The following is a 12359-nucleotide window of genomic DNA, read 5'->3' on the forward strand; positions in this document are numbered from 1 at the left end:
GGGTGGGGTGGGAAGTGGCTTTAAGAGCAGTTGAGTGAGCACACTCTCTCTTGGAAGGTAAAGATGGTTTCAGCTAACAGGAGACTGCCTATAGATAAGTGAACAGTATGGCCTCCTTACAGAGAGAAAAGAGGCAGAATATGCATGATGAAGGGATAAGAGCAGACAGAACAATGTGTTAATTTTGGCTGCATGAAATGTTTTGCAACAGGTGTCTCCAAGTAAAGCCTGCACAGGCTATGAGACCTGCACTAAAGTAGTGACCTTGTCTTCTTCCATCACAAAAGGTGCTGACAATAGCGATAACTGGGTTTTAGGGAGAAATCCTGATGAAAGGCTTTGATATGGGATGGAGATGAATTTGATTTAAATCTCTGAGTCTGCAGCTGATGTAGCCAAAGGAACTAGAGCAAGAAGGCAATGTATGTGTTGTTTACCGCTGCACTTTCACTTTACAAGTTGCAGCTGCGCTTTCAGTAGTCTAACAGCTGCAGTGAGCTGCTCTGACCAGAATTCAGTGTCCTGCCTACCTATTGTGGAGAATACACTTTTTTTTTCACGAGACATTCAGAGGATGTTGCAGTAGAAGAGAGAGGAAGAGAGAGAGAGAGGAACAGAAAAAAATTGGGTAAAAAAGGGAATGTGGTGTACAGATGATAATCGCCTACTTAATCGTCAGAATTAGCAAGGAGGAGTGTGTTATAGCAATTATCCTCTTGTACAGTTATGCCCTAGCTTTCTCTTTGATTATAAGCATGACGTTTGGTTTGGTCAATGTGGTTCCAGCTAGCACTCTATAAACAAAATCCAGTTTGAGAGTTTTTCTTTCTTTCTGACCTGCAGAGTAGCGGGGGAATAGTGTTCAGGCAGCCCAGGCCACGGTACCATTTCAATGGTTCCTCTTGTGCACAACCATCTGATTTGCTGCTGGTTTGCATCTGTGTTGGTTAGAGGGGAGTTGGGCTGAAGAGGTGGCTATTCTGACTCATGCGTGTGGTCCAGTGATTTTAGGAGAAAGAGCTGCCTTAGCAGTGTAGCACATATGCAGAGAGTATCAGAAAACTGGGATCTGAGTGATGTTGCACTGCCTGGATTTGGGTCCTGCCTGATTTAATACTATGTTTTCCTCCTCATGCTGCAACACTAGAAATCAGAAGGTTTGATAAGTACATAATTTTAAGCATTTTTTGGTCAGAGACTGAGTTTTCTTGGAGAAAGTCCTCAGCTCTTGAGCCCAGATATGTGTTGTTGGAGTCCAGAGGTGTTACAGCAACTGTGCTTACTCCTTCAGCCTTCATTTAGGGTTTGAAGCACAGTTTGCTTTGTGGGTAGAAGTCTCCATCCCAGACACCCCCAATATTTATTCAAATATTCAGAGTGTTTTGTGTTCCTACCTCCTGGTAAGGATGTGCATATGCAGTGACACTGCTCTTTCAACAGTTTTGCCTATCTTTGGTGCTTTCCATATATGCACAGTCCCTTTCTGTAAATGAATTACTAAGAGCTTCTCTACTATGTATTTTTCTTGCAGGACAGAATAAAAATTGATTGTTGTCTTACAAGACAATATAGCTTTTACCCAGTATGCCTGACTTATTTATTATTACTATTCAGCTTGTAATCTGTTTTTTAAGCTAAATGTATGTCTGTTTTCCAAGGAAGACTTGGGTGGCTAGATGAAAATGTCACGTGTTAATCTGCATTTAGTTTCTAAAGTTTGGTCGTGGAAAAATCAGTTTAATCAATATGTGAAGCTATTCTTACTCATTTTGTCCTTGACAGTTTTCTCTCATTCCTAATTCATATAATTATATTTTATCCTCTGTGAGAAACCTGAAGTTAGTGTCATCACTGTTTTGTTCCCCTAAAGGTCTTTCTCATTTGATTCTGGAGGAGGAGACGGCAGTCGGATATGAGGCTTCTAACAGACATGCTTCTTGGTAGATGATGTGTACTGAAAGATAAATGGAGAGAATGTCCAACCCAGCGAGGAAGGCAGAGCAATTTGGCAAGACTCTTCTAGTTGTTGCAAAGTTTCAGGAAATAGGATGGAAAAATTGTGCAATGTCATTATAGATCAAACCTTGCTCCGTAAATCTATCTAAACAGACTGGCGTTTGGGTTTTTTCTTCTATAAAGTGAGCTAGATGTTTTGCCATAACTGCTGAGAGGCAATAAAACACTAACAAAAGCAAAGGTTATAAGCAAATCATTCAGTGCCGACAGAGGGACCATAGATGCTGACAAGAAACAAATAAAATGAATGAACCCGGTACTCTGTTCTGATAAATTTCATTGACTTCTGCACCATGTCATTACAGCTGCAGCATGGCCTGTTATCGCATAGCTCCAAACCTTTCATTATGGCTTCAGATGATAACAGCTGTTGATATGCTGTAGTAGGTTGCAGTGACTAACATGGGGGTAAAGTATCATTTTCTAAGAAATAATTAGGGGGAAAAGCATGGCTGAGTAGCTTTGATCTGCTTTTGTCGTTGTCCTTGCAGAGGGTTATATGCCAATAGTGCATCTGTTTCCTGGATGAATTCATGAAGCCTTTATGGCCGCACATCTACTCTATAAAGCAATATAACCAGAAGGGTCTTGCTTGCTCTGACTGTGCAAGTGGTGTGCGGTTCCATTGTGCCTGGACTTTGTCAGACCACTTAGCCAGGACTGTCCAATGTCCAGCGCTTTCGCAGAAATGGAGGTATCTGGAGCTCTTTGCTGCTGTGACTGCCCCACTGGCAGTACCACATTTGACAGTTCCTATCTAGCTCAGGTATTGGCTCACACATTTAGCGGCAACGTAAACATGTCAGTAGCTGTTGAACTGTTGCACAAGCCTCGAATCATTAGCAAAAATAAAAGATTAGAACATGAAAGCAGTCCCAGAAACTTGAGCGATTCCTGAATTGTGTGAGGCAAGGTACAAGTACTGGGTACCTCGTAATTCTAAACCTCTTTAACAAATAACCAGCTTCCCTTACTCTATGCAAGCGGAAGGGAGGAGAAGGGAGCCTGAAATACAGTCTTAAGAAACTTTTAGTGAAATAGAAGACAAGTTGTGGGTACGTGGTATAACCTAATATTGGCATATGCTACTGGAATGCTGGAAAACTGCCAAAGCACCTGCAGGCTTTTTCCTGGCAGAAGCATTAGAGAGTGCTTAGTTCCTTATTTCTTACTAAGATTTGGTAAAAGACAAAAAAAAAAAAAAAAAAAGTATATATGTGGAGTAAAACTGGGATGAGAGGACAAAGGGAACACAAAACAGGTCCGGCTTATAACACTGTCTGCAAGAATACTGGAAAAAATAATTGTGAGCTATTGTTAGTCTGAGGAAATCCAAGTTCCAGCTATGCTGAGATGGATGAGTTTGAAAGTAACTCCTCCTTATATGATGAATGCACTGTATGGAGTTGCTCTGTGTGAGGTTTCCATTCCTCTGCTACCATTTTCCATTCCCCTGTTGTATCGCCCTGGGATGCTGTTGCATTTTCTCCTGCAGCGCTAAAAGTGTCCTCAGAGGATCAGGATTCCACTGGGGCTTTCCTGTTCTTCGTTTTTTTTATGCAGATTTGTGTTAGTAGTGGGCAGAAATGGTATGTTATTGTGGGTTTTCTTCTTCTTGTTTGTTGGGTTTCTTTACATTCTGCAGAAAAAGAACAGTCTAAAACTGCCCCAGAGTAGCCCTGAATCTGTCTTGCATTTACTTCTGGCTCTTTGACTTAGAGCATTGCATGTTGCAATCCTGTCTGCATCACCAGACTTCTTAAACCTTTTACTCTTATTCAGCTTCTGAGCATGAATAAAAAGCCAACCACAATTAGGGAGTCCCAGGAATGCAGTTCCAATGACTTATTGCACAAATGTATTTCAAGAACAGGCTTGGACTACAAGGCTGCTGTCTGCCAGGAGAGAAAGTAAAGTATGGATGTCCTTTTTAAAGACGCTGAGGTGGCCTTTGTGTAGGGTCATTTTCTTTCCCATCTGTTGTCAAAAAATGCTGTTTTATGATGACAGTGAGTGATGCATTTAATTAAAGGTATTAATTATCTCCAATTTGTCTTTTAAGCTTAATGAAAGACTGAATGTTGACTACTGAGTATTATGATTGGGGGTTAGGGGCAGCTGTCTAAACCTGGTTCTTGCTTACACCTATACCTCTGCTGACACCATTTGAATTGGAAAGAAGGATATGAGTCTGGACACTCAAGCACTGCAACTCCTAACCTTCCTCATGAGGACATCTAAAATCTGGAGATCAGATTAATGGCTGATTCAAACCCTCTCTCTTCACTGGATTTACAAAGAATAAATCTTGTCCAATGCATGCATTCTGTAATATTTTTTTCTTTATGACTTTGGAATGCATTTATATTGTAAAACCTTTCATGGTCTAGCTGACGTTTTTCAGGGTTCCTTCCTTGTAGCGTTGTGGAATGCTGTGTTGCTTTTGGTAGATTGCCACACCACATTGTCTAACCTTAGGCTAAGGGATTTTATTTATTTTTATTTTGCATTGTTTCAGCTGTTTTCCCTTTTCCTTTATTGTTATCCTTCCTCCAGCAGAATTTCTTCATGAATGTGGCAGCCCATTGGGTTTCTTGGTTTATGAGTTGTGATTTGTTAAATAGTCAAGTGGATTTGTTTGCCCTATATCTGAGAAATTTTAATACTGTAGCAACAGCAGAATGAAAGGTGGCACTTTGGGGAGTTGAGCCCTTATCAAACTGAGGGAAGATATAGGAAAGTTGTTGTTCTACAAGAACAATGCTGACCTGATTTTTTTTTTTTCCCTTGAGCTGTCTTGTTCCTATTCAGTTAAATTTACTGGATGTGATGCCATCACACTTCTAAAAGTGAGAGTGAGCCTTCACAAGAATATATACATTGCAATGTAACTCTGTGTGCTGAAATTGCACACTAACATATATACAGTGAGATCTCCTGTTCTCTACAAAGTCTGCTTTTTTTTTCCAGCTAGGGTTTTAAAAGAAAGAAGCCTCTTGTAGTGGTTACTTTTCTGAACTTCTATTGCTTGTGTGCATTGTGCTGTTGACTGTATAGGTTTTCTGTTGCTAAGACTCCATTAAATTACATTCTTCATCTTTTATTTTTCCATTTTTTTTGTCTTTGAGCCAGTTAAATGATCAATTAAGCTGTCATGGTGAATGAAACCTGAATACATTTGTATATCAGCAGCAAGAGGGAATGTTCACTGTCCAGTTTAAGGACTATAACTTAGCATTCAATCTTTTGTTATTTTTCTTGGTTTCAGTGAACAGATAAGTACTGTTACCTTTCATAATAGAATGACTGTTCACAGAGGGGCTACCGAAGGGTTTACTGTAATAATAATGTGAAACCGATATGAAGGAACTCATCTTGCACAATTAAAGACAGCTCCATTTACTGATCTAGAAAAGGAGGGAATGTCTAAGGCATCCTTCTCATTCCTCTTGCAGGATTACCTTGATTGCATCAGTGACCAATCCAAGCTCTCCCTGGGGCCAGAAGAGCGATCAGCCCTATTTGGAAACATACGGGACATCTATTGTTTCAACAGGTAAAGGAATATTTGACTAAATGAAAACAGGTCAATAGCCTGTGTTAATGGGGAGGGAGCAAACCAAACAAATACTCTTCTATCACTTTAATATATCCAAGGAATATAAATTGGGAAATGGTATTTCTTTGATTTTCAGCAGGGTTGGTTTTGAAACTTGGTTAGGCAGTCTTTATTCATATCAGTTTGCTTAACTGTTGATTTTTATGAATCATATGTGGTCTTCATCTACTTTGTTTTCTGTTTCATGCTGAGTATTTGCAGAAATTTAAGCTTAACCTGCTTTGTGTTCTAACTGAGCCTAATGCAAGACCACTGTGCATGAAATTTTTGTCTTCCTAAAGAGACATCATTTTGTTTCTGCTATATTGGTTACTTTTGTGTGCAGATATATACTGATCGCCTCTGGCTTTTGTAGAATTTTAAACTGCTAGGGCCTCCTTAAATTAATTTGCCAAAACTCTATGTTCAGGTACCTTTCCATTTATTGAACACTTCTGTTGTGTATCTTTACAGACTTCTCTAAAGCTCTGCGAATGGGATTTTAGCATTATTGGAAACTTGAAGTAAAATTTCTCTTGCTTCTACTAGATAGTGCCAGATTGTGTGGGACCTGGGACCCTTGCTTTCCAAACTCCTTCTGCAAGGAGTCTGGGTGCAGCTGGATCCAATCTTAGTCCCAGACTTGGTCAACAGTTCATGTCTAAAGGAGTGTGTGCGAAGGGGACCCTCCTGTTGAATCACGAGGTTCAGACTAGACCTCCTTGCTTTCTAAACTCCTCCTTGGAGGAGCCTGGGTGTGGCTGGATCTGATCCTAGTCTCAGGTCAATGGTTTATGTCTAAGGGATTATGCGCACAATTAATCAGAGAGATAATTTAGCAAAGTTTCGCAAAGTTCGCAAAAGTTCAGCATGCTATTAATCACTTACTGAGGATCTGTTGTGGGTAAGGAATCTCTCAGCCTCAAGGAGTAACCTTGAGAGGTGTCCCTGCTCAAGAGGAGGTTCTGCAGTGCAGCCCGCTGCCGTGCAGGAGAGCTCAATGGGCTCTGGGCTGCCCCCTATTTATGGGAGGGAGATGATTGACTCATAGTCATATTTGCATGCTAGACGGGTCTTAGTTGGCGCATGCTGAATTAGCCCCTACATATGTGCTGTTTACAGGGAGGTCAGGTCGAGGGGGAAAGCGCACATCATGGGGGAGGGGGGGAAGGAGCACACTGTCACAGTCCTCCTGTATAGAAAAGCATAACTTTCCTAATCTAGTTTAAACTGAGTTACTTTGATTTATGTATGAAAATATTTGAAGTACTTATCAAAAAGAACTGAACCTTGAACATTCTAATGAATCAATGTGACATATAATGACATAAAGTTTCCGTGTCTTTTGTATCCGGCTTAAAAAAAATACTGTAATGTACAAAGGCAAGTGCAGGGTCCTGCACCTAGGGAGGAATAGCCCCATGCACCAGTACAGGTTGGGGTCTGACCTGCTGGAAAGCAGCTCTGCTGAGAAGGACCTGGGAGTGCTGGTGGACACCAAGTTAAGCATGAGGCAGCAATGTGCCCTTGTGGCCAAGAAGGCCAATGGGATCCTGGGGTGCATCAGGAAGAGTGTTGCCAGCAGGTGGAGGGAGGTGATCCTCCCCCTCTACTCAGCCCTGGTGAGGCCACATCTGGAGTACTGTGCCCAGTTCTGGGCTCCCCAGGACAAGAGGGATGTGGCACTACTGGAGCAAGTCCAGCGAAGGGCTACAAAGATGATTAGGGGACTGGAGCATCTCTCTTATGAGGAAAGGCTGAGAGAGCTGGGCCTGTTTAGCCTGGAGAAGAGAAGGCTGAGAGGAGATCTTATCAACGTGTACAAGTATCTGAAGGGAGGGAGTCGAGAGGATGGGACCAGACTCTTTTCAGTGGTTCCCAGTGACAGGACGCGAGGCAACAGACACAAACTGAAACACAGACAGTTCCATCTGAACATGAGGAAAAACTTCTTCACTGTGAGGGTGACAGAGCACTGGAACAGGTTGCCCAGAGAGGTTGTGGAGTCTCCTTCTCTGGAGATATTCAAAACCCGCCTGGATACAATCCTGTGCAGCGTGCTCTAGGTGACCCTGCTTGAGCATGGGGGTTGGACTAGATGATCTCCAGAGGTCCCTTCCAACCTCAGCGATTCTGTGATTCTGTTATGTCAGCTCTTGAAAAGTTCTCTTAGCTATACTGTAGTGGGCAAAAGACTTCTCAAACTGTTGTGTTCTTTGGAGGTCAATAGATATTTTCATTGAATCAGAAGAGCATTCTGAAGGGAAGGACTCATGTCAAAGAGTATCTTCATCAATATCTTTTCATCATGGGATGCTACTTTAAAATACTTCTGCTTCTGGGGATCATGGTTCAGTATCAGAGGGAAGAATGGAGGTAGATCTATTTAGAGCTTTAGGGACAATGATGAAACCTAAAAATGTTTTCCTGAAACCCTAAACAGCTACTGCAGAGTTTGGGATGCTGGTCAAACATGCTTGTCAGGAAAGCTGCTGTATGCTGCTTCAGCTACAACATCTGACTTGCCTGAATATATGACATGATGGAAAATACATAGCAGTAGCCTGATCATGATGTTTTAGAGCCACAAGACAATGACTGTGAGCTGACAGCTTCCCAGCAGACGTAGAATGGAAAAAAAAGTCCTGGCCATTGTATTTTCTGATCCTTCAAAAGATAGAGAAATGGCAGACTTGGTAGTTAGGACACATTTATACCAATGTCATTGCAAATATTAGCTAATAAACATACTTTTTAGTATGATCAATCATTATACAGAAAATTGAGTTGCAAAAAAAGATTTGCAGAGGTTAAAACAAACAAACAAAAAATCTTTGGGCACTTTTAGAGATTGGTATGTTAAAATGGTTAAAACTCACTGGAAAGTTGTCCAAAGTTTCTAGTAAATAACTAATGTATGTCAGGCCTCCTAATTTAAAATTCTGCATGGAAATTGTGAGCTTTTAAGAGTGAACACTTTCATTGTAGATCCTAATATAGCTTCAAGGATAAAGTTCACTCCTGAGTGAAATTTGGCATGTAGCTTCTGGGTCCTAAATGTACTCTAGAGTCTTTTTATTTATTTTTACTTTTGCAAAAGTTCCATCTGACAGTTCTGTTCTAGTAATTTCAGATACTTTTTGTGAGCATGATTTTATACTTTCAGAATAGCCATATTCAAAGTTGAGAAAAACATGGTCATTAAAATGTCCATTTTTCTGATGTGTGGACTTTTATACCCTTGAATGTTTGAGAAAGAGGTAGCTTTCATTTCACTTTGGAAAGTGGTTTTTTTTGTACACAATAGGTTTTATCAGTGATGGAAGGTTTTAGTCTTGGAATTCTGTGGACTTTATAAATCTGAGAAATACCATTCCAGTAAATGGAAATTTCTCTCAGCTAAACTAATTCTGATTTTTAGGTATTACATCAAATGGCAGAAATGATGATCATGACACTAACTGCTAGCCCTGTCACTGCAGTCTCTTGTTGGAAAGCTATTTCTTAAGGCAGAAGCACTGACTGTATTTCCCCAGTCTCTGTTGCTTGGGAAAAGCTTCCCTGCTTTTTATTTTGTTAGTTAGATGGAAAGGGAAAATTTTCTTGAAGTCAGCATTTGGTGCCTTTCTTCTCTGGCCTCTCCTGTTGAGATTCTCTCCAGTGTCAATTTAGGATAAACTCTCCATCTGTGACCAGATACCACAACTTGCTTCTGAAATGGGAGAAATGTGCATGGATTTAGTGCTTCTAGCAACACTCGGCCACACCAGTGGGAGGCTAAGGTGAAAACTGTGCTGCAGACCAGGTCTTGCACGTGCTTTGTCCATCGCTGTTGGCCAGACTTGAGCACCCGAAGAGCTGTGACTGCAAAGTATGTGAATACTGGGCAGGGCTCTTTTCTACAGCTCTGCCATATTCAGAAATTCCTGTGTTCTGAGCTTCATGGTGGTAACAGTTGACTCATTGTCATGAAGAGCCTTCAAGAAACCTATCAGTGCTCCCCTTTAATGGAAAAGTAGTTTTTTGAGTGTAAAAAAATTATTTTTGGCCACAGGATTTTTGTGGCAATTAAGTAATGCCAAGGCTAAATTTCTCGTTTGATTGTTGTTTTTTTTGTTTTTGTTTTTTTGGAAGCCTGAAGTCTTCAGATTCATTTTCCAAATATTTTGATATGATGGAAGTATTCAACCATTATGACCAGACTGTGCTTGCTCTGTCCCTTTTGTACTTTGACTGTTGTGCTCTGTTAGGCATCAAGAGGATGAAATTTTTCAGTTACTTTAGCGTTTCTGCTTAGATGCACAGTACTCAGTGATCAACTGTTTTTGTCCTGGGTTCAGGACAAATAATGTTCACTTCCTGACTCTTTCTGTTCCTCCCATCCCACCAAAATTGCCTCTCTTACATACCTGTTGTTATCGTCTTTCATTTTCTCCAATTCAGATCAAGAAGGAGGAGGAAAAATTTTCTCATGTCTTGTTTTAAAATAGTGTGGTGAAGATTTATGATAAATAAAATGAAAATGTGCCTCATTTCAATAGTGTGTGCAAATATGCTAGTTATTTGCAGAGCTATGAATGTGTTCATCTCATTCCTCTCAACCTCCCATATCTAACAGCTTGATACTAATCTGCACTTTGTCACTTTGAAAGTCCTCACCTATTGGTGGAAGATAACAGAATTTTGTCTTCAAAATCAAAATATCCTGAGAGACATTGCCATGAGACTTTTATTCATTTGACTTGAAATGATAATGAAAGCATTGCATGAAAAATTGTCCATCTTCTTCTTTTTACCATTCTGTTCCCAAGCCAGTTAATATTAGCTGTTGATTAAGATTGTGCAGATTCAGATTTTTCCAGCCCATAATAACTCCAGCTGTATAACTCAGTGACATGGTCTTAAACAGCCCTGGCATTTGTGGCATGCTTCAGTCTGAGTTTTTTAGCTATTCAGCTGCAAGAGCAACAAGTTCCACTTCTTTGCACTCTCTTGCTGCATGAGCAATTAACCTAAGTGCATCACGGATGCTGAGAGCTGTGTTGCTTATCCGTGAACAGTGGAAAAGCTCTGGCTATATAGGTGAAGAGAGCTTCTGCTTTCTCTCCATTGTTTTTACTGCTTTGTGTCAGGTACTTAGATGTAGCCTAAAATAATAGATTTGCTCTTTCACATGTCAGCTTGATATTATAGGGATTTATTTAAGTTTTTTAGGATTCCTGGGCATGATTGATTTGTTTGTTGTTACACAGTGGCAGGCTGCTCTTACCAATCCCATTCTTATCAGCCAGATGAGACAGAAGATATTGCAATACAGCTAACAAAACTGTTAGAAGTGCAGTATTCCTTTGTAATGGGCTTGTGCTGAAGACACAAACTATTGACTCATTTATTGCATGATGGACTCAACTACAAGAATATAGAAAATCTTTAAATGCAGCATTATCATATCCTGTAAGGAAAAAATAGCATGGTATTAATGGAGACCTGTAGGAAAAAAGTGCTAATGGATGCTATGTATCCTAAGCCATCAGGAGAATGTCTGCTGGCTGCACAGCAGGAATCTTCTGGGCCTGTTCAGTGCATTTGGTGTTATTTCCAAAACTCATTTGCAGAAAACAGTCAATTAATAAAATTAAGATTTATGCTCAGCATTACAGCAACTTCTTTTGTTGGCTGATTTAAAGGACCTTCATGAATGTGTGGTATCAAGCAAGAGTCATATTTTCATCCCCATTTTGGTGAAGGGAGAAATTGAGGTGTGTGGGTTATATTATTGCTATCCATACTGGCTTAGTGACCAGTGAACCTGAGTTGTGTGTCTGTTATACTATGATCATTGTGACTACTCATTTTCTCCCTCTCTTTCCTCCAGTAATTAAAGAAGCAAAGAACAAGTCATGAAACTTTTCCATTTTACTACTTTTCTTACTTAAGCAGGGAAATTGCCTCTGCCTAGAGGGGAAAAGGGTAGTTCCCTAGATACAGGCTTAGGAAATCTTACGCGAAATTAATGCAGGGAGCCATCTGTGAAATGGGAAAAAAAGTAGCACTAAACAAAAAAATCATCTGATCTAAAAAAGATTCTATAGAGAACCATTTGGCAGAAAATTCAGTTTCTGTTCTTGTTTTTCTGAATGCATCTTTCAGTAAGACTCTAAAGAATGTTAGAACCAAGGAGAGGCCTTTGAGGTTTTCCTCTTCTGCTTGAATTATCTTTCTTTCATTGAATCAGCTTCCAAGAACTGAGTTTCATACAATAGTGAACATGTTCTTTTATTGCTTTGCTCCTCTTGTAATGAATTCATTTCCTGCTTGGCATGTCAAAAATATAAAATCCTCTCAGTAGGGTTTTATTTTTATGCACGTAGAATTTATAGCTTCCAGAAAACTTTTTCCAGGCTAACCATTTTCCTTCAGTGAAGAGACCCACTAAAGGTAGACAAGTTTTCCTTGGTGAACTTATTACCATTCTTCTTGTACGTGTAATACATCCCTCTTTCACATTTGTGGTTTTTTTAGACTAGCTCATCTGCCTCAGTCAAGGAAAGCTCCTAGAACGTAGAATGTCATTACAGGACAGGACATGTACTTCAGTATGGTTTATATTTGTTTCACTTGACTGTGCTAGTTGATGTACAAACTAAATAACTATTCAGCTTCATCAATGTGAGTATTGTAGAAGAACTGTTGATCTGAAGGAAGGAACTCAGCTTTGCTTAGGAGATCAATGTTCCATGGCCGT

General features: G+C 40.1%; 1 protein-coding gene across 2 annotated transcripts in view; it reads left to right on the forward strand.

The window, feature by feature from the left end:
• Nucleotides 1–12359, forward strand: part of PLEKHG1 (pleckstrin homology and RhoGEF domain containing G1) — a 134882-nt gene that overhangs the window by 91682 nt on the left and 30841 nt on the right. For both annotated transcript variants that reach the window (XM_013957679.2, XM_067293564.1), the window contains exon 4: nucleotides 5472–5572. In XM_013957679.2, the coding sequence (XP_013813133.1) occupies nucleotides 5472–5572 (101 nt within the window). The remainder of the gene's footprint in view (nucleotides 1–5471; nucleotides 5573–12359) is intronic.

This window comes from Apteryx mantelli, chromosome 3, assembly GCF_036417845.1.
Source record: "Apteryx mantelli isolate bAptMan1 chromosome 3, bAptMan1.hap1, whole genome shotgun sequence".
Classification (NCBI taxonomy): Eukaryota; Metazoa; Chordata; class Aves; order Apterygiformes; family Apterygidae; genus Apteryx; species Apteryx mantelli.